General features: G+C 47.3%; 1 protein-coding gene and 2 non-coding genes across 3 annotated transcripts; all 3 read left to right on the top strand.

Annotated features, from left to right (window-relative positions):
* Nucleotides 1–1,120: 1,120 nt before the first annotated feature.
* LOC119923796 lies at nt 1,121–1,258 on the top strand. The gene has a single exon (XR_005448972.1). It is a non-coding gene; the product is annotated as a small nucleolar RNA SNORA7 (small nucleolar RNA).
* Nucleotides 1,259–2,109: 851 nt separating this feature from the next.
* LOC119923791 (olfactory receptor 14A2-like) lies at nt 2,110–22,717 on the top strand. The gene is made up of 4 exons (XM_038743031.1): nt 2,110–2,711; nt 6,293–6,303; nt 9,039–9,328; nt 22,691–22,717. Exons 1-4 carry the CDS (start codon nt 2,110–2,112, stop codon nt 22,715–22,717), a joined length of 930 nt encoding a protein of 309 aa, XP_038598959.1.
* Nucleotides 7,505–7,642, top strand: LOC119923794. Its single transcript, XR_005448970.1, has one exon. It is a non-coding gene; the product is annotated as a small nucleolar RNA SNORA7 (small nucleolar RNA).
* Nucleotides 22,718–22,838: the final 121 nt, after the last annotated feature.

Here is a 22,838-nt window from a genome sequence, read left to right on the forward strand (position 1 = left end):
CGACCAGAAGTGGGTCCTGGAAGTCAGAAAATGTTTCTGGTGGTAAATGATGGGGTGGGAATGAGAGGGTGTGATTGGTTCTAGACCACCAGCACTATCATCAACTCCTCCATACAGAAATGTCAGGTGAACACAACGGAGGTAAGAGATTCAGTCCCTTCCCCCCTGGACTTACCAGTCTGCTGGGCAAGACTGATCCAAAATAATTTACGGCTAGGGGGAAATAAACATGAAAATGTGAATGCACAGCTTAATAATTTCTTCCATAATAATGTGAATCTATAGGTAGGGAAGAGCTATGAGCAGTTGTGAATGTGTAAATGCAGAAGTGGCATCTGGGCTGATTCAGCATAGGGAGAAGAAACATCAATCTGGGCAAATTTGGAGGGAGAGGGAGATTTGGGCAGAAGGAAAGACCTAAGACATGTGTTGGAGAAGGGAATGTCCTTGGAGAGGCACAGGGAGAAGATCTGTTTCCAAGGGCTGGAGGGGAGTTGGTGAAGAGGGAAGGGAAACACAGAAGTGAACACCAGTCAAAAGCCTTGAAGCTAATGGCAAGGAGTTGATTGGAGTCAACCAGACTTCAGTGTGTTTCATTTTCCTCTGAGAACCACAATCTGATTTGTTGTGTCGGTGGCTGTGTGTGTGCCCAGGGTGGGGCAGGGGAGGGAGTGAACACACCTTGGCTGGCGGAGGTCTGGAGGGGAGGAGGATAAGGGAATCTTCTCCCATCATCTTCCAGGGAAAAAATGAGTCTGGGCCCAGGGAGAGGCAAAAAGTAGTGGTAGTAGTAAGGGGACCTGGGTTTGAATCCTGACTGCTATTCATTCATGCATTCATTCAATCGTATTTATTGAGCACTTACTATGTGTACCACGTGCACTGTACTAAGCGTTTGGAAGTACAATTTGACAACAGATAGAGACAATCCCTACCCAACAACAAGCTTGGGAAACTGGGTTCTAATCCTGGCTCTGCCCCTTGACTGCCGGGTGACTTGGCCAAGGCACTTTGCTTCTCTGTGCCTCAAATACTGCATCTGTAAAATGGGAATTAAGACGGAGCCCTAAGTGCTCAGTAAATACCATTGTTTGATTAATTGCTGGATACATACCCCTGCCCCCTCTCAGGATCACACCTGGAAGGTTTCCAGTACTCTACCAGTCTCAGCCAAGGGAGAGAGAGTCAAGCAGAGGGATACCCATTCCATTCCTAGCTTGGTCAGTGGCTAGCGGGTGGAAGACATTCTGCTGCGTGTCAAGAGGCACCCGTTCTGGGCAGCAGTGGCAGGGGAGAGAGTCAAGGGTGGAGACTCACGTTTACTGGGTGGGAGAAGGCAATGATAAACCACTCCTCTGTTTTTACCAAGAAAACTCTATGGATACAGTACCAGAACGCTTGCAGAGAGAGGTGGGGCATTCTCGGAGAGATGCATCCATGGAGTCGCTATGGGTCGGAGATGAATCGACATCATAAGTCAAGACATGCCAGACCACTGCACATATCAATACTATTGAGCACTACAGGTGACAAATAATTATAACAGATTGATTTAATAATTATGATGATGGTACTTGTTAAACGGTCACTATGTGTGAAGCACTGTTCTAAGCGCTGGCAAACTCCAAAAGGAATTAGTGTTGATTACTTCATCGATGCTATCAAACCATCATATTTATTAAGCATTTATGGTATGCAGAGTCTACCCACTAGACTGTTACCTCCTGGTGAGCAGGAAAATGTCTGCCAACTCCGTTGGATTGAACTCTCCCAAGCACTTAGTACAGTGCTCTGCACACAGTGAGTATTCAGTAAATACCATTGAGCTATTGATTGATGTGTTCATACCCCTACATGTATCAATACTATTGAACTCTATAGGTGATCAATGAATACAACTGCTGTATTTATTAAAATGGGAATCAATCATATTTATTGATCACTTACAGTGTATAGAGTGCTGTACTAAGTGTTTTGGAGGGTACAATACAATATCACTTGTAGAAGTGTTACCTGCCCAAATGGAACTTACAGCCTGGAGGGAATGTCAATGTTTCTAAATTGGCGTTCCCCTCTTCCTTTCCAGGGAGTCAGCATCATATCCCAGAAATGACCAACATCTCCACGGTGACCGAATTCATCCTCCTGGTATTCTCCGACATCCAGGAGCTGCAGCTGCTCCACGCCACGCTGTTCCTCCTTGTCTACCTAGCGGCCCTTCTGGGGAATCTCCTCATAATTGCTGTCACCACCCTCGACCAGCGTCTCCACACCCCCATGTACTTCTTTCTCAAGAATTTGTCCTTCATAGACCTCTGCTACATTTCTACAGCGGTACCCAAATCCATTGTCAACTCCTTGACCAGTGACAACTCCATCTCCTTTCTGGGTTGTGTCTCGCAACTCTTCCTAATGGTCTTGTTTGCCGGTTCAGAGTTTTTTCTCCTCACTGCAATGTCCTATGACCGCTATGCCGCCATCTGCTCCCCGCTGCGCTATGAGCTCATTGTGAACAAAATAGCCTGTGTTTGCATACTAGCAGCATCATGGCTCAGTGGGGGTCTGTTTGGAATCTTGTTTACAGCTTCTACCTTCTCCGTGACGTTTTGTGGGCCCAATGCTTTTCAGCAGTTCTTCTGTGACATCCCCGCTCTGCTGAAGATCTCCTGCTCTGAAGTCCACATTGCCATTGATGTGAGTGTGGCTGCTGGGTTTCTCTTAGATGCTGTCTGCTTCATTTACATCACCCTCTCCTACGTCTTCATCTTCTCAGCCGTGCCGAGGATGCCGTCCTCCGAGGGCCGAACCAAAGCCTTCTCCACCTGCCTGCCCCATCTCACTGTCATCATCATGTTTCTCTTTCCCGCTGCATTTGCCTATCTCAAACCACCTGCAGACTCGCCCTCGGCTCTGGATCTGCTGGCTTCCGTGTTCTACACCGTGGTGCCCCCCACTGTGAACCCCCTTATCTACGGCCTGAGGAACAGGGACCTGAAGGCTGCCCTGGGCAGGATCCTAAAGGGGACATTCCCCCAGCATCCATTCTGGGACAAAATGTCTGTTCATGTACCAATAATCCCCTACCCCGGCTTAAAAAATGAATTACCATTAGACATATATATATATATATACCACTGAACCAGAGGCCCAAAGAACAAATCTGGATATTCAGGATTTGTCAGGGTCTGGGAGATTGGCTGATAAGATTAGGTCCTGAGTGACAATGCATTTCCTAGGAGGCCTCATGGCTCAGTGGCATGTGAATGGGTGTCACATGACCAGAGTTCTAATCCCAGTTCAGCCACTGGCCTGCTGTGTGACCTGGCGTTAGTGTCTTACCATTCTCCGGCTCTCACTTCCTCTTACACTGTGAGCCCTTATGGGACAGGAAACGTGTCTGATTGGATTGTAATTTCATCTTTGGGCTGTAAGGGCATTGTGGGCAGGGACTGAATCTACCAACTCCATTGTATTGTACTCTTTAAAGTGCTTACTACATTGTTCTGTCCACAGTAAGCGTACAACAAATAACAGCAATCGATTGAATTATTTTGTTTCTGCTTCATCATGTGGCAAAGACGTGGACACAGAAATTGACACCAAATGATAAAAGTGATAATAATCATAATAATGGTGTTTGAAAAGTGACAGAGACATTCACTGATGGAACTCTTGTTTCCAGAACCCAGGTTATTAAATCATCACATCAGGAGGAGACATTTCCATCCTCTTCTTCCTCAAGCCAGGAATTTCCCCTTCCCATCATCCCATTCTCAAAACCCCAGTCCCCTGCCCCACCGCACTCAGCCTGGGGGAGAATCATAGGATGGATTCAGAGGAATGTCTTGCTCTGTCTAGCTTTACAATCAGAAGGTGTCAGAAAATGAAATTTTCAATTGATTGAATGAGAAGCTGATTGACTAAGTTTGTATGTGAGGTGAAGCTGAAACCACCCACAGTTGTTGTAGATTGTCAGTAACGTTAGAAACAGTTGGGATGTTGGGATGCAGATGTTGTTGTTTCCATGGAAACCCTGGGGTGCAGCACCATTGCTGCAGGTTTTGGGACTGGGCCTTTATCTCCGCAGGACCGCAGGGACTTCACAGGCAGAGGATTTTGGCATCGGCTAGGACACGAGGTCCCACAAGAGTTGATCCTCTAGGGATTCCCCATGGTGCAGTGGCAGCTTTATCTTTGTGGAGGGGGACTCGCTGGAGAACATCTTCCTGCCCAGAGGTGATCAGAGAGGGGCTGAGGGTGCCATGCTGTCCTTTCCTTCATAGCCAGGTGCACCCAAGAACTGGAGTGGAGAGAGGACCTTCCCAATCTAGCTGAGGTCAGAGCCCTCCAGCCCTACGCTGTCCCAGTGAGTGTGACCATGGGGTGTTGGAGGAGGAGGGAGAAACCATAATGAGGATGCAAGAAATGGAGCCATTCTGGGGAAGTGCTTACACACGGAGCCAATTTGGGATTTGGGGCAGGGCTACATCCCCAGAGGGGCAGGTGGGCTTTCAGGAGAAGCAGCATGGCTCAGTGGAAAGAGCACGGGCTTTGGAGTCAGAAGTCATGGGTTCAAATCCTGACCCCGCCAGTTGTCATCTATGTGACTTTGGCCAAGTGACTTAACTTCTCTGTGCCTCAGTTACTTCTCCTGTAAAATGGGGTTTAAGAATGTGAGCCCCACGTGGGACAATCTGATCACCTTGTAACCTCTCCAGTGCTTAGAACAGTGCTTTGCACATAGTAAGCGCTAAATAAATGCTATTACTATTATTATTATTATTATTATTATTATTATTATTATTATTATTATGTATTTGACAGTGCAGTGGCCCCAACCATCATTTATCTCCCCTTCCTCAACCGCCTCCATCCAGCTAACATGGAAGTCGCTTCCTGGCTGGGGCCCTGCAGCACAGTGGCAGCACTTCGGCCCGGAGTTTGTCCTGGATGTCAGAAAATGTTTCTGGTGAGAAATGACAGGGAGGGAATGAGAGAGTGTGATTGGTTAGCTATAGAATTATAGCTAAATACACATCATTAATAAAATGAATAGAGTAATAAATATGTCCAAAATACACAAGTGCTGAGGGGAGGGGAAGGGGATAGGGTGGAGGGGGGGATGGGGAGGGGAGGAGGAGGAGGAGAGGAAAAGGGAGAAGATCTATTTCCAAGGGCTGGAGGGTAGTTGGTGAAGAAGGAAGGGAAACAGGGAGGAGAACACCAGTCAAAAACCTTGAGGCTAGTGGCAAGGAGTTGATTGGAGTCAACCAGACTCTGAGAACCACAGTCAGATTTGTTGTGTCGGTGGCTGTGTGTGTATCCAAGGTCGGGCAGGGGAGGGAGTGAGCAAACCTTGGCTGGCGGAGGTCTGGAAGAAAGGAGAAGAAGGGAATCTTCTCCCATTACCTTCCTGGGAAAAAGTGTGTCTGGGCCCAGGGAGAGGCAAATAGTAGTGTTAGTAGTAAGGGGACCTGGGTTCTAATCCCGACTCTACCATTCATTCTTTCATTCATTCGATCGTATTGATTGAGCGCTTACTGTGTGCAGAACACTGTCCTAAGCGCTTGGAAAGTACAATTTGGAAAGTACAACCGGCTCGGGGACCCAGTTTCTAATCCTGACTCTGCACCTTGTCTACTGTGTGGCATCGGGCTAATCATTTTGCTTCTCTGTGCCTCAGATACTGCATCTGTAAAATGGGAATTTAGAGTGAGTCTCACATGGTAGAAAGCCTTGAAGATAACTGTGAGGTGTTTTTGTTTCATGTGAAAAGATACATGGTGCCAGTGAAGGGTTTGGAGGAGAGATGTTTGAGCTCTTTGTCTTTTCTTTTGCTATCGTGTCGTGTCTGACCCATAGGGAATGAATGGACACATCTCTCTTGGAACGCCCCATTCTCCAACTGCAAATGTTGTGGTAGTTTACCCATACAGTTTTCTTGGTAAAAATACAAAATACCATTTCCTTCTTCCCTGCAGTAAACCTGAGTCTCCTCCTCAACTCTCTCCCATGACACTGCTGCCCAGTACAGGGGAGCTTTGACTTGTAGCAGATTGCCTTCCACCTGCTAGCCACTGCCCAAGCTGGGAATGGAACAGGTATGCCTCTGCTTAACCGTCTGTCTGGTAGCCAAGACTGGCAGAGTACTGGAAACTCTCCAGGTACGATATTGATTTGGGGGAGTGGTGCTTTAGCCAATATTTAAATGAACAAATCAGTGGCTAAATAGGTGTCGGTTTGTGTGACTATGTGTATTTATGCGTATGTAACCACAGTCAGTTTAAACAAGTGTGTGTGTGTGTGTGTGTGTGTGTGTGTGTGTGTGTGTGTGTGTGTTTGTGTGTGTGTCTGAACGGCTGGCTGGGGCCCCGCAGCACAGCGTCAGCATTATGCTGTGGTCACATAGGACAGAAGTGGGTCCTGGATGTCAGAAAATGTTTCTGGTGGGAAGTGAGAGGGAGGGAATGAGAGAGTGTGATTGGTTCTAGACCACCAGCACTATCATCAGTTCCTCCATGCAGAAATGTCAGGTGAACACAATGCAGGTAAGAGAGTCAATCCCTTCCCTCCTGGATTTGTCAGTCTGCTGGGCAAGACTGATCCAAAATAATTTACAGCTAGGGGGAAATAAGCATGAAAATATGAATGCACAGCTTAATAGGTTCTTACATAGTAATGTGACTCTCTATGTAGGGAAGAGCTATTAGCAGTTCTGAATGTGTAAATGCATAGGTGGCATCTGGGCTGATTCAGCATGGGGAAAAGAAACATCAATCTGGGCAAGTTTGGAGGGAGAGGGAAATTCGGGCAGAAGAAAGGATCTGAGCCATGTGTTGGAGAAGGGAATGTCCTTGGAGAGACACAGGGAGCAGATCAGTTTCCAAAGGCTGGAGGGGAGTTGGTGAAGAGGGAAAGGAAACACGGAGGAGAACACGGGTAGCCTTGAAGCTAATGGCAAGGAGTTGATTGAAGCCAACTAAACTTAATTCGGATTCATTTTCCTCTAAGAACCACAATCAGATTTGTGGGCCCAGGGTGGGGCAGGGGAGGCAGTGAACAAACCTTGGCTGGAGAAGGTCTGGAGGGGAGGAGCAGAAGGGAATCTTCTCCCATCACCTCCCAGGGAAAATGGGTGCCTGGGCCCAGGGAGAGGCAAAGTGTAGTGGTAGTAGTAAGGGGACCTCGGTTCTAGTCCTGACTCTGCTACTAATTTATTCATTCATTCAATTGTGTTTATTTAGCACTTACCATGTGCAGAGAACCGTACTAAGCACATGGAAAGTACAATTTGACAACAGGTAGAGACAATCCCTACCTAACAATGATCTCGGGGACCTGGGTTCTAGTACTGGCTCTGCCCCTTGACTGCTGGGTGATGTTGGGCAAGGCACTTTGCTTTTCTGTGCCTCAAATACCGCATCTGTAAAATCGGAATGAAGACTGAGCCCTAAGTGCTCAGTAAATACCATTGCTTGATTCACTGATGGGTACATACCCCTGCCCCCTCAAAGGATCACATCTGGAGAGTTTCCAGTACTCTACCAGTCTCAGTCAAGGGAGGGAGAGTGAAGCAGAGGGATACCCATTCCATTCCTAGCTTGGGCAGTGGCTAGCTAGTGGAAGGCAATCTGCTACAAGTCAAAACGCACCTGTTCTGGGAAACAGTGGCAGTGGAGAGAGTCGAGGGTGGAGACTCAGTTTTACTGGGTGGAAGAAGGCAATGGTAAAACACTTCTCTATTTTTACCAAGAAAACTCTATGAATCCACTACCAGAACACTTGCAGATGGAGGTGGGGCATTCTGGGAGAGATACGTCCATGGAGTCACTATGGGTCGGAGGTGAATCGACAACATAAGTCAGGACATGCCAGACCATTACCCATATTATTACTATGAACACTACAGGTGACAAATAAATACAACAGATTGATTTAATAATTATGATGATGGTATTTGTTAAGCACTCACTATGTGTGAAGCACTGTTCCAAGCACTGGCAAACTCCAAAAGGAATTAGTGTTGAGTACTTCATCAATGCTATCGATCCATCATATTGATTAAGCATTTACAGTATGCACCCACTAGACTGTTACCTCCTGGTCGGCAGGAAAATATCTGCCAACTCCGTTGGATTGAACTCTCTCAAGCACTTAGTACAGTGCTATTCAGTAAATACCATTGAGTTATTGATTGATGTGTTCAGATCAATGAATACAATTGCTTGATTTATTATAATGGTAACCATATTTATAGATCACATAGTGTGTAGAGTACTGCACTAAGTGCTTGAGAGAGTACAATATGATATAATTTGTAGAAGTGTTACCTGCTTAAAAGGAATGTACAGCTGGAGGGAATGCCAATATTTCTAAATCGAAGTTCCCCTCTTCCATTCCAGGAAGCCAGCATCATCTCTCATAAATGACCAACATCTCCACCGTGACTGAGTTCCTCCTCCTAGGGTTCTTTGACATCCGGGAGCTGCAGCTGCTCCATGCCACGCTGTTCCTCCTTGTCTACCTAGTAGCCCTTCTGGGGAATCTTCTCATTGTTGTTGTCACCACCCTCGACCAGCATCTCCACACCCCCATGTACATATTTCTCACGAACCTGTCCTTCATAGAACTCTGCTACATTTCTACAACGGTACCCAAATCCATCGTCATCTTCTTGACCAGTGACAGCTCCATCTCCTTTCTGGGTTGTGTCTCACAGCTCTTCCTAGTGATCTTGTTCGCCGCTACAGAGTTTTTTGTCCTCACTGCAATGTCTTATGACCGCTATGCTACCATCTGCTCCCCTCTGCTTTATGAGCTCATCATGAACAAAACAGCCTGTATGTGCTTGGCAGCAGCGTCATCGCTCAGTGGGGGTCTGTTTGGAGTCTTGCTTTCAGCTTCCACTTTCTCACTGACTTTTTGTGGGTCCAATATTGTTGAGCAGTTCTTCTGTGACCTCCCCTTACTGCTGAAGATCTCCTGCTCTGAAGTCCACATTGCCATTGATGTGAGTGTGGCTGCTGGGTTAGTCTTAGATGTCATCTGCTTCATTTACATCACTCTCTCCTATGTCTTCATCTTCTCAGCCGTGCTGAGGATGCCGTCCTCCGAGGGCCGAACCAAAGCCTTCTCCACCTGCCTGCCCCACCTCACTGTCATCATCATTTTTCTCGTTACTGGAGCATTTGCCTATCTCAGACCACCTTCAGACTCACCCTCGGCTCTGGATCTTCTGGTTTCCATGTTCTACACTGTGGTGCCCCCCACTGTGAACCCCCTTATCTATAGCCTGAGGAACAGGGACCTGAAGGCTGCCCTGGGCAGGGTCCTAAAGGGGGCATTCCCCCACATCCATTCTGGGACAAAATGCCTGTGTTCAGGTACTAATAATCTCCTACGACCGCTTTAAAAGAGAAATTGCCCTTAGACATATCCAAAAATATAGTGATATATATTTGGGACCCAGAGTCCCAAAGATCAAGTCTGGATATTCCGGATTTGTCAAAGTCTAGGAGGTTGGCTGATAAGACTAGGTCATGAGTGGTAATGCATTCCCTAGGGGACCTCATGGCTCAATGGCATGTGAATGGGTGTCACATAACCAGAGTTCTAATCTCAGCTCTGCCACTGGCCTGCTGTGTCATCTGCAGTTTGTGTCTTACCATTCCAGGGCTCTCACTTCCTCTTACACTCTGAGCCCCTGTGGGACAGCAAACATGTCTGTTTGGAATGTAATTTCATTCTTGGACTGTAAGCTCATTGTGGGCATGGATTGTATCTACCAACTCCATTGTGTTGTACTTTTCAAAGCACTTAGTACAATGTAATGCACACAGTAAACACTCAACAAATACTATCAATCGATTGAATTATTTATCATCACGTGGCACAGACTGTGACACGGAAATTGTTAACACTGAATAATAAAAATGATAATAATAATGGTGTTTGAAAAGAGACAGAGACATTCAGTGATGAACCTCTATTCATTCAATCATATTTATTGAGTGCTTACTTTGTGCAGAGCACTGGACTAAGTGTTTGGGGAGTACAAGTAGGCAACATATAGAGACGGTACCTACTCAACAACGGGCTCGCAGTCTGGAAGGGGGAGTCAGACAATAAAATAAAACAGGTAGACAGGTCTCAAAACTATCAGAATAAATAGAATAATAACTATATGCACATCATTAACAAAATAGAGTATTAAATATGTACAAGTAAAATAGAGTAATAAATCTGTATAAATATAGACAAGTGCTGTGGGGAGGGGAAGGAGGTAGGATAGAGAGGAGGGATGGGGAGGAGGAGAAGAAAACGGAGGCTTAGTCTGGAAATGCCTCCTGGAGGAGGTGAGCTCTCAATAGAGCTTTGAAGTGGGGGAAAGAGCTAGTTTGGTGGATGTGTGGATGGAGGACATTCCAGGCCAGGGGGAGGACGTGGGCCGGAGGTAGATGGTGGGACAGGCGAGAACGAGGCACAGTGAGGAGGTTAGCAGCAGAGGAGCAGAGGGTGTGGGCTGGGCTGGAGAATGAGAGAAAGGAGGTGAGGTAGGAGGAGGCGAGGTGATGGAGAGCCTTGATGCCAAGAAGAGGAGTTTTGGCATGATTCGTAGGTTGACAGGACACCACTGGAGATTTTTGAGGTGGGGAGTAACATGCCCAGAGCGTTTCTGTACAAAGATAATCCAGGCAGCAGAGTGAAGTATGGACTTACCGGGGAGAGACAGGAGGATGGGAGATCAGAGAGGAGGCTGGTGCAGTAATCCAGTTGGGATAGGATGAGAGACTGAACCAGCAAGGTTGAGGTTTCGAACTCTAGTTTCCAGAACCCAAGTCAGTAAATCATCACAACAGGAGGAGCCATTTCCATCTTATTCTTTCTCAAGCCAGGAATTTCTCCTTCCCATCATCCCATTCTCAAAACCTCTGTCCCCTGCCCCACCCCACCCAGCCTGGGGGAGGATCGAAGGATGGATTCAGAGGAATCTCTTGCTCTCTCAAGCTTTGAAATCAGAAGGTGTCAGAAAATGAAATCGAAGAATTGGACTGACAATGAGAAGCTGACTGTCTAAGGTGGTATATGAGATGAAGCTGAAACCACCCACAGTTGCTGTAGATTGTCAGTAATATTAGAAACAGTTGGGATGTTGAGATGCAGATGCTGTTGTTTCCATGGGAACCCTGGGGTGCGGCACCATTGCTGCAGCTTTAGGGACTGGGCCTTTATCACCGCAGGACCTCAGGGACCTCACAGGCAGAGGATTTTGGCATCGGCCAGGACACGAGGTCCCACCTGAGTTGATCCTCCAGAGGTTCCCCACAGAGCAGTGGCTCTTTCATCTATGGGGATGGGGGACTCTCTGAAGAACATCTCCTTGCCCACAGGAGATAGGAGAGGGGCTGAGGGTGCCATGCTGTCCCTTCCTTCATAGCCAGCTGCACCCAAGAACTGGAGTGGAGAGAGGACCATCCCAAGCTAGCAGAGGTCAGAGTCCTACAGCCTTATGCTGCCCCAGTGAGTGTGACTGGGGAATGTTGGAGGGGGAGGGAGAGACCATGATGGGGACGCAAGAGATGGAGCCATTCTGGGGAAATGCTCGTACATGGGGCCAGTGTCGGAGTTTGGGTCATGGCTACATCCTCAGAGGGGCTGGGAGGCTTTCAGGAGGGTAAATATTTGACAGTGCAGTGTCCCAAACCATCACTTGCCTCCCTTTCCTCATCCACCTCCATCCAGCTAGCATGCCTGGCTGGGACCCTGCAGCAGAGTGTCAGCATTATGCTGTGGTCACTTCGGAGAGCAGTGGGTCCTGGATGTCAGAAAATGTTTCTGGTGATAAATGACAGGGAGGGAATGAGAGGGTGTGATTGGTTCTAGACCACAAGCACTATCATCAACTCCTCCATGTAGGAATGTTGGGTGAACACAATGGAGGTAAGAGATTCAATCCCTTCCCTCCTGGACTTACCGGTTTGCTGGGCTAGACTGATCCAAAAGAATTTACAGCTAGGGGGAAATAAGACTGGAAAGGTGGATGCATAGCTTAATGGGTGCTTAGTAATGTGAATCTATGGGTAGGAAAGTGCGAAGAGCAGTTGTGAATGTGTAAATGCAGAGGAGGTATCTGGCCTGAATCGGCATGGGGAAAATAAACATCAATCTGGGCAAGTCTGAAGGGAGATGGAGATTCAGGAAGAAAGAAGGGTCTAAGCCATGTGTTGGAAAAGGAAATGTCCTTTTCAATTAATTAATTAATTAATTCATTCATTCATTCAATCGTGCTTATTGAGCTCTTACTGTGTGCATAGCACTGTACTAAGCACTTGGGTAGTACAAACTGGCAACATATACAGAAGGTCCCTAACCAATAACAGGCTCACCGTCTAGAAGGGGGAGACAGACAACGAAACAAAACAAGTAGACAGGTGACAATATCATCAGAATAAATAGAATGATAGCTAAATACACATCATCAATAAAATAAATAGGGTAATACATATGTACAAACATATACAAGTGCTGTGGGGAGGGGAAGGGGATTGAACATAGGGCAGGTGGGGAGATGGGGACGGGAGGAGGAGGAGTGGAAAAGGGATAAGATCTATTTCCAGGGGCTGAAGGGTAGTTTGTGAAGAGGGAAGGGAAACACGGAGGAGAACACCGGTCAAAAGCCTTGAAGCTAGTGGCAATGACTTGATTGGAGTCAACCAGGCTTCAGCCTGTTTCATTTTCCTCTGAGAACCACAATCCGATTTATTGTGTCGGCGGCTGTGTGTGTATCTAAGGTGGGGCAGGGGAAGCAGCGAACAAACTTTGGCTGGAAGAGGGCTGGAGGGGAGGAGGAGAAGGGAATCTTTTCCCATCACAGTCCAGGGAAAAAGTGTGTCTGGGCCCAGGGAGAGGCAAATAGTAGTGATAGTAGTAAGGGGACCTGGGTTCTTATCCTGATTCTGCCATTCATTCATTCATTCATTCATTCATTCATTCATTCTATATTCACTCCCTTGGTGACCTCATTCGCTCCCATGGCTTCAACTATCATCTCTACGCTGATGACACCCAAATCTACATCTCTGCCCCTACTCTCTCCCCCTCCCTCCAGGCTCGCATCTCCTCCTGCCTTCAGGACATCTCCATCTGGATGTCTGCCCGCCACCTAAAACTCAACATGTCCAAGACTGAACTCCTTGTCTTCCCTCCCAAACCCTCCCCTCTCCCTGACTTTCCCATCACTGTTGACGGCACTACCATCCTTCCCGTCTCACGAGCCCGCAACTTTGGTGTCATCCTCGATTCCGCTTTCTCGTTCACTCCTCACATCCAAGCCGTCAGCAAAACCTGCCGGTCTCAGCTCCGCAACATTGCCAGGATCCGCCCTTTCCTCTCCATCCAAACCGCTACCCTGCTCGTTCAAGCTCTCATCCTATCCCGTCTTTACTACTGGATCAGCCTCCTCTCCCATCGCCCATCCTCTTGTCTCTCCCCACTTCAATCCATACTTCACGCCACTGCCCGCATTGTCTTTGTCCAGAAAAGCTCTGGGCATGTTACTTCCCTCCTCAAAAATCTCCAGTGGCTACCAATCAATCTGCACATCAGGCAGAAACTCCTCACACTCAGCTTCAAGGCTCTCCATCACCTCGCCCTCTCCTACCTCACCTCTCTTCTCTCCTTCTACAGCCCAGCCCGCACCCTCCGCTCCTCTGCCGCTAATCTCCTCACCGTGCCTCATTCTCGCCTGTCCTGCCATCGACCCCCGGCTCACATCATCCCCCTGGCCTGGAATGCCCTCCCTCCTCACATCCGCCAAGCTAGCTCTCTTCCTCCCTTCAAGGCCCTACTGAGAGCTCACCTCCTCCAGGAGGCCTTCCCAGACTGAGCCCCCTCCTTTCTCTCCCCCTCCTCCCCCTCTCCTTCCCCCCCGCCTTACCTCCTTCCCTTCCCCACAGCACCTGCATATATGTATATATGTTTGTACATATTTATTACTCTATTTGTTTATTTATTTTACTTGTAAATATCTATTCTATTTATTTTATTTTGTTAATATGTTTGCTTTTGTTCTCTGTCTCCCCCTTCTGGACTGTGAGCTCACTGTTGGGAAGGGACCGTCTCTATGTGTTGCCAACTTGCACTTCCCAAACGCTTAGTACAGTGCTCAGCACACAGTAAGCGCTCAATAAATACGATTGATTGATTGATTGATTGATTCATTCATTCATTCATTTATTCAATCGTATTGATTGAGCACTTACTATGTGCAGAGCACTGTACTAAGAGCTTGGAAAGTACAATTTGGCAACAGATAGGGACAATCCCTACCCAACAACCGGCTCGGGGACCTAGGTTCTAATCCTAGCTCTTCCCCTTGTCTGCTGTGTGACATCGGACAAGTTACTTTGCTTCCCTGTGCCTCAGATACCGCATCTGTAAAATGGGAATTAAGAGTGAGTCTCACATGGTAGAAAGCCTTGAAGATAATTGTGAGGTATTTTTTCATGTGAAAAGATACATGGTGCCTGTGAAGGGTTTGGACGAGAGATGTCTGAACGCTTCTTTGTCTATTCTTATGCTATCGTGTCATCTCTGACCCATAGCAAATGAATGTGCATATCTCTCCAGGAACGCCCCATTCTCCAACTGCAAGTGTTCTGGTAGTTCATCCATAGAGTTTTCTTGGTAAAAATACAGAAGTGGTTTACCATTGTCTTCTTCCCTGCAGTAAACATGAGTCTCCTCCTCGACTCTCTCCCATGACACTGCTGCCCAGCCAAGGGGAGTTTTGAATGCAGAGCAATGTACTAAGCGCTTGGGAAGTACAAGTCGGCAACATATAGAGACGGTCCCTACCCAACAACGGGCTCACAGTCTAGAAGGGGGAGACACAGAGCAAAGCAAAACATGTAGACAGAATAAATAGAATTAATGCTATATGCACATTATTAACAAAATAAATAGAATAGTAAATATGTGCATGTTAAATAGAGTAATAAATCTGTAATATACATATATATGTATATATATATACAAGTGCTGTGGGGATGGGAAGGAGGTAGGGCGGTGGGGGGGGGATGGGGAGGAGGAGAGGAGAAAGGGGGCTGAATCTGGGAAGGCCTCCTGGAGGAGGTGAGCTCTCAGTAGGGCTTTGAAGGGAGGAAGAGAGCTAGCTTGGTGGATGTGTGGAGGGAGGGCATTCCAGGCCAGGGGAAGGATGTGGGCCGGGGGTCGATGGCAAGAGAGGCTAGAACGAGGTACAGTTAGGAGGTTAGCGGCAGAGGAGTGGAGGGTGCAGGCTGGGCTGTAGAAGGAAAGAAGGGAGGTGAGGTAGGAGGAGGTGAGGTGATGGAGAGCCTTGAAGCCAAGAGTGAGGAGTTTTTGCTTGATTCGTAGGTTGACGGGCAGCCACACTGGAGATTTTTGAGGAGGGGAATAACATGCCCAGAGCGTTTCTGCACAGATATGATCCGAGCAGCAGAGTGAAGTATAGACTGAAGTGGGGAGAAACAGGAAGATGGGAGATCAGAGCGGAGGCTGATCCAGTCGGGACAGGTTGAGAGATTAAACCAGTAAGGTAGCAGTTTGGATGGAGAGGAAAGGGCAGATCTTGGCGATGTTGTGGAGGTGAGACCGGCAGGTTTTGGTGACAGATTGGATGTGTGGGGTGAAGGAGAGAGCTGAATCGAGGATGACACCAAGTTTCGGGCCTGTGAGACGGGAAGGATGGTAGTGCCGTCTACAGTGATGGGAAATTCAGGGAGAGGGCAGGGTTTGGGAGGGAAGATAAGCATTTCAGCCTTGGACATATTGAGTTTTAGATGGCAGGCAGACATCCAAATGGAGATGTTCTGAAGGCAGGAGGAGACACGAGCATGGAAGGAGGGAGAGTGCAGGGGCAGAGAGGTAGATTAGGGTGTCATCAGCGTAGAGATGATAGTTGAAGCCGTGGGAGCGAATGAGTTCACCAAGGGCATGAGTGTGGATAGAGAACAGAAGGGGACCAAGAACTGACCCTTGAGGAACCCCTACAGTAAGGGGATGGGAGGGGGAGGAGGAGCCCACAAAGGAGACTGAGAATGAATGGCCGGAGAGGTAAGAGGAGAACCAGGAGAGGACGGAGCCTGTGAAGCCAAGGTTGGATAGCGTGTTGAGGAGAAGGGGGTGGTCCACAGTGTCGAAGGCAGCTGAGAGGTTGAGGAGGATTAGGATAGAGTAGGAGCACTTAATACAGTGCTCTGCACACAGTGAGTATTCAGTGAATGCCATTGAGCTTGATGAGTTCATACCCCTACATGTATCAGTACTATTGAACTCTATAGGTGATAAATTATGTTGCCAACTTGTACTATCCAAGCGCTTAGTACAGTGCTCTGCACACAGTAAGAGCTCAATAAATATGATTGATTGATTGATTGATCAATGAATACAACTACTTTATTTATTAAAATGGGAGTCAATCATATTTATTGATCACTTACAGTGTGTTGAGTGCTGTACTAAGTGCTTGGGAGGGTGCGATATGATATAATTTGTAGAAATGTTACTTGGCCAAAAGGAACTTACAGCCTGGAGGGAATGCCAATGTTTCCAAAATGAAGTTCCCCTCTTCCTTTCCAGGGAGTCAGCATCATCTCCCAGAAATGACCAACATCTCCATGGTGACCGAATTCCTCCTCCTGGGGTTCTCTGACATCCGGGAGCTGCAGCTGCTCCATGCCACACTGTTCCTCCTGGTCTACCTAGTGGCCCTTCTGGGGAATCTCCTAATTATTGCTGTCACCACCATAGACCAGCATCTCCACACCCCCATGTACTTCTTTCTCAAGAACTTGTCCTTCATAGACCTCTGCTTCATTTCTGCAACAGTACCCAAATCCATTGTCAGCTCCTTGTCCAGTGACAGCTCCATCTCCTTTCTGGGTTGTGTCTCGCAGCTCTTCCTACTGATCTTGTTTGCCACTTCAGAGTTTTGTGTCCTCACTGCAATGTCTTATGACCGCTATGTCGCCATCTGCTCCCCCCTGCACTATGAGCTCATCATGAAAAAAACAACCTGTATGCGCATGGCAGCAGCTTCATGGCTCAGTGAGGGTCTGTTTGGAGTCTTGCTTTCAGCTTCTACCTTCTCCCTGACCTTTTGTGGGTCGAATGCTGTTCAGCAGTTCTTCTGTGACGTCCCCCCTCTGGTGAAGATCTCCTCCTCTGAAGTCCACATTGCCATTGACGTGAGTGTGGCTGCTGGGTTCTTCTTGTCTGTTGTCTGCTTCATTTACATCATCCTCTCCTACATCTTCATCTTCTCAGCCGTGCCGAGGATGCCGTCCTCCGAGGGCCGAACCAAAGCCTTCTCCACTTGCCTGCCCCATCTCACTGTCATCATCATTTTTGTCTTTACCGGATCATTTGCCTATCTCAAACCACCTGCAGACTCGCCCTCAGCTCTAGATCTGCTGGTTTCCATGTTCTACACCGTGGTGCCCCCCACTGCGAACCCCTTTATCTACAGCCTGAGGAACAGGGAGCTGAAGGCTGCCCTGGGCAGGATCCTAAAGGGGACATTCCCCCAGCATCCATTCTGGGACAAAATGTCTGTGTCCATGTACCAATAATCCCCTACCCCCAATAAAAGGAGTAATTGCCATTAAACATATCCATATATATCCCACTGAACCAGAGGCCCAAAGAACAAGTCTGGATATTCAGGATTTGTCAAGGTCTGGGAGGTTGGCTAATAAGACTAGGTCGTGAGTGACAATGCATTCCCTAGGAGGCTTCATGGCTAAATGGCATGTGAATGGGTGTCACATGACCTGAGTTCTAATCCCAGCTCGGCCACTGGCCTACTGTGTGCCCTGGCGTTAGTGTCTTACCATTCCAGGGCTCTCACTTTCTCACACACTCTGAGCCCTTGTGGGACACGAAACGTGTCTGACTGGATTGTAATTTCATCTTTGGGCTGTAAGCCCGTTGTGGGCACGGATTGCATCTACCAACTCCGTTGTATTGTACTCTTTAAAGAGCTTACTACAATGTTCTGCACACAGTAAACACACAACAAATACCATCAATGGACAGAATATTTTGTTTCTGCTTCATCATGTGGCACAGACGTGGACACAGAAATTGTTAACACCAGATAATAAAAGTGATAATAATGGTGCTTGTAAAGGGACAGACACATTTACTGATGGAACTCTAGTTTCCAGAGCCCAGGTTAGTACATCATCACAACAGGAGGAACCATTTCCATCCTATTCTTCCTCAAGCCAGGAATTTCTCCTTCCCATCAGCCCATTCTCAAAACCCCAGTCCCCTGCCCCACCCTACTCAGCCTGGGGGAGAATCATAGGATGTATTCAGAGGAATGTCTTCCTCTAGCTTTGCAATCGGAAGGTGTCGGAAAATGAAATTGTTCAATTGACTGGTTGAATGAGAAGCTGATTGATTAAGGTTGCATATGAAGTGAAGCTGAAAACACCCACAGTTGTTGTAGATTGTCAGTAACATTAGAAATAGTTGGGATGTTGGGATGCACATGCTGTTGTTTCCATGGAAACCCTGGAGTGCAGCACCATGGCTGCAGCTTTAGGGACTGGGCCTCTATCTCTACAAGACCTCAGGGACCTCTCAGGCAGAGGATTTTGGCATCAGCCAGGACACGAGGTCGCATCTGAGGTGATCCTCCAGGTGTTCCAAACAAAGCAGTGGCTGCTTTTTCTTTGGGGATGGGGGACTCTCTGAAAAACATCTCCCTGATTACTGGAAATAAGAGAGGAGCTGAGGTTGCCATGCTCTCCCTTCCTTCATAGCCAGCTGCACTCAGGAACTGGAGTGGAGAGAGGCCCATCTCTACCCAGCAGAGGTCAGAGCCCTCCAGCCCTACGCTGCCCCAGTGAGTGTGACCTGGGGATGTTGGGGGGGGGAGGGGGAGACCATGATGGGGATGGAACAGATGGAGCAATTCATGGGAAATGCTCACACATGGGGACAGTGTCGGATTTTGGAGCAGGGCTACATCCCCAGAGGGGCAGGTGGGCTTTCGGGGATGTAAGTATTTGACAGTGCAGTGGCCCTAACCATCACTCATCTCCTCTTCCTCATCCACCTCCTTCCAGCTAGCATGCCTGGCTGGGGCCCTGCAGCACAACGTCAGCATTATGCTGTGGTCACTTTGGTCAGGAGTGGGTCCTGGACGTCAGAAAATGTTTCTGGTGAGAAATGAAAGGGAGAGAATGAGAGAGTGTGACTAGTTCTAGACCAAGAGCACTACCATCAACTCCTCCATGTAGGAATGTTGGGTGAACACAATGGAGGTAAGACATTCAATCTCTTCCCTCCTGGACTTACCGGTCTGCTGGGATAGACTGATCCAGAAGAATTTACAGCTAGGGGGAACCAAGAATGGAAAGGTGGATGCACAGCTTAATAAATGCTTAGTAATGTGAATCTATAGGTAGAGAAGTGCAACGAGCAGTTGTAAAAGAGTGAGTGCAGAGGTGGTATCTGGCCTGATTCAGCATGGAGAGAAGAAACATCAATCTGGACAAATTTGAAGGGAGAAGGAGATTCGGGAAGAAAGTAGGATCTGAGCCATGTGTTGGAGAACGGAATGTCCTTTTTCATTCATTCATTCATTCAATCGTATTTATTGAGCGCTTACTGTGCACAGAGCAGGGTAATAAGCGCTTGGGAAGTACAAATCAGCAACATATAGAGACGGTCCCTACCCAATCACGGGCTCACACTCTAGAAGGGCAAGACAGACAAGAAAACAAAACAAAACAAGTAGACAGGGGGCAATACCATCAGAAAAAAGAGAATTACAGCTATATACACATCATTAATACAATAGAGTAATGAATATGTACAAATATACACAAGTGCTGTGGGGAGGGCAAGGGGTAGGGTAGTGGGGGGGCAGATGGGGAGGGGAGGAGGAGGAGAGGAAAAGGGAGAAGATCTATTTCCAAGGGCTGGAGGGTAGTCGGTGAAGAGGGAAGGGAAACACGGAGGAGAACACCGGTCAAAAGCCTTGAAGCTAGTGGCAAGGAGTTGATTCGAGTCAACCAGGCTTCAGTCTGTTTCATTTTCCTCTGAGAATCACAATCAGATTTATTGTGTTGGCGGCTGTGTATGTATATCCAAGGTGGGGCACGGGAGGCAGTGAACAAACACTGGCTGGCGGAGGTCTTGAGGGGAGGAGGAGAAGGGAATCTTCTCCCATCACAGTCCAGGGAAAAAGCGTGTCTGGCCCCAGGGAGAGGCAAATAGTAGTGGCAGTAGTAAGGTGGACCTGGCTTCTAATCCTGACTCTGCCAGTCAGTCATTCATTCATTCAATCGTATTGATTGAGCACTTACTGTGTGTAGAGCACTGTACGAAGCACTTGGAAAATACAATTTGGCAACAGATAGGGACGATTCCTATCCAACAACCAGCTCGGGGACCTAGGTTCTAATCCTGGCTCTGCCCCTTGTCTGCTGTGTGACATTGAGCAAGTCACTTTGCTTCTCTGTGCCTCAGATACCACATCTGTCAAATGGGAATTAAGAGTGAGTCTCACACACTAGAAAGCTTTGAAGATAATTGTGAGGTCTTTTTGTTTCATGTGAAAAGATACATGGTGCCAGTGAAGGGTTTGGAAGAGAGATGTTTGAATGCTTCTTTGTCTATTCCTATGCTATCGTATCATCTCTGACCTGTAGCGAATGAATGGACACATCTCTCCAGGAACGCCCCATTCTGCAACTGCAACTGTTCTGGTAGTATCCATAGAGTATTTCTGGTAAAAATGCAGAAGTGGTGTACTATTGCATTCTTCCCTGCAGTAAACTTAAATCTCCTACTCCACTCTCTCCCATGACTTTGCTGCCCAGCACAGGGGAGTTTTGGCTTATAGCAGATTGTCTTCCACCCACTAGCCACTGCCCAAGCTGGGAATGGAACGGGTATGCCTCTGCTTAACTGTCCGTCTGGTAGATGAGACTGGTAGAGTACTGGAAACTCTCCAGGTACGATACTGAGTGGGGGGGGAGTGATGCTTTAGCAAATAGTTAAATGAATAAATGAGTGGCTGTGGGTTTGTGAGAGTGTGTGTATTTATGTGTAAGCAAAAGCAGTCAGTTGAAGCTTGTGTGTGTGTGTGTGTGTGTGTGTGTGTCTGAGTGGATGGCCGGGGCCCTGCAGCACAGCCTCAGCATTATGCTGCGATCACGTTGGCCAGAGTGGGTCCTGGACGTCAGAAAATGTTTCTGGTGGGAAGTGACAGGGAGGGAATGAGAAAGTGTGATTGGTTCTAGACCACCAGCACTATCATCAACTCCTCCATGCAGAAATGTCAGGAGAACACAATGGAGGTAAGAGAAACAATCTCTTCCCTCCTGGACTTGACAGTATGCTGGGCTAGAATGAGCCAAAATAATTTACAGCGAGGGGAAATTGAGCATGAAAATGTGCATGCACAGTTTAATATGTTCTTCCATAGTTATGTGAATCTATATGTAGGGAAGAGCTATGAGCAGTTGTGAATGTGTAAATGCAGAGGTGGCATCTGGACGGATTCAGCATGGGGAGAAGAAACATTAATCTGGGCAAATTTGGAGGTAGAGGGAGATTTGGGCAGAAGGAAGGATCTGAGTCATGTGTTGGAGAGGGGAATGTCCTTGGAAAGGCACAGGGAGCAGATCTATTATCAAGGGCTGCAGGGGAGTTGGTGAGGAGGGAAGGGAAACATGAAGGAGAACACCGGTAAAAAGCCATGAACCAAATGGCAATGAGTTGATTGGAGTCAACCAAACCTCATACGGATTCATTTTCCTCATTTGTACATTAGCTTGGGCAGTGGCTAGAGAGAGGAAGGCAATCTGCTGTAAGCCAAAATGCACCTGTTCTGGGCAGCAGTGGCAGGGGAGAGAGTCGAGGGTGGAGACTCAGGTTTACTGGGTGGAAGAAGGCAATGGTAAACCACTTCTCTATTTTTATCAAGAAAACTCCACGGATACAGTACCAGAACGCTTGCAGATGGAGGTGGAGCATTCTGGGAGAGATGCGTCCATGGAGTCGCTATGGGTCAGAGGCGAATCGACGGCATAAGTCAACACATGCCAGACAGCTGCACATATTAACACTACTGAACACTACAGGTGACAAATACATAAAACAGATTGATTTAATAATAATGATGATGGTATTTGTTAAGTGCTCACTATGTGTGAAGCACTTTTCTAAGTGCTGCGAAACTCCAAAAGGAATTAGTGTTGATTACTTCATCAATGCTATGAATCCATCGTATTTATTAAGCATTTATGGTATGCAGAGTCTACCCACTGGATTGTTACCTCCTGGTGGGCAGGAAAATATCTGCCAACTCCGTTGGATTGAACTCTCCCAAGCACTTAGTACAGTCCTATTCAGTAAATACCATTGAGCTATTGATGGATGTGTTCATATCCCTACATTTATCAATACTAGTGAAGTCTATATGTGATCAATGAATACAACTGCTTGATTTATTAAAATTGGAATCAATCATATTTATTGATTGCATATAGTGTTTAGATCTCTGTACTAAGTGCTTGAGAGAGTACAATATGATATAATTTGCAGAAGTGTTATCTGCCCAAAAGGAACTTATAGTCTGGAGGGAATGCCAATGTTTTTATATTGAAGTTCCCCTCTTCCTTTCCAGGGAGCCAGCGTCATCTCCAAGAAATAACCAACATCTCTACGGTGGGTGAATTCCTCCTTCTGGGGTTCTCTGATATCTGGGAGCTGCAACTGCTCCACACCACGCTGTTCCTCCTTGTCTACCTAGCGGCCCTTCTGGGGAATCTCCT

The sequence above is a fragment of the Tachyglossus aculeatus genome, unplaced genomic scaffold (genome assembly GCF_015852505.1).
Source record: "Tachyglossus aculeatus isolate mTacAcu1 unplaced genomic scaffold, mTacAcu1.pri scaffold_265_arrow_ctg1, whole genome shotgun sequence".
In the NCBI taxonomy this organism is placed as follows: domain Eukaryota; kingdom Metazoa; phylum Chordata; class Mammalia; order Monotremata; family Tachyglossidae; genus Tachyglossus; species Tachyglossus aculeatus.

What these genes read in the sequence shown, in the direction of transcription:
- LOC119923791 (XM_038743031.1), top strand. Translation starts at nt 2,110, where the DNA reads ATGACCAACATCTCCACGGTGACCGAATTCATCCTCCTGGTATTCTCC. An exon ending in TGAAGGCTGCCCTGGGCAGG is followed by an intron (nt 9,329 to 22,690) that starts GTCCTAAAGGGG and finishes CTTCCTTTCCAG; the next exon opens with GGAGCCAGCGTCATCTCCAA.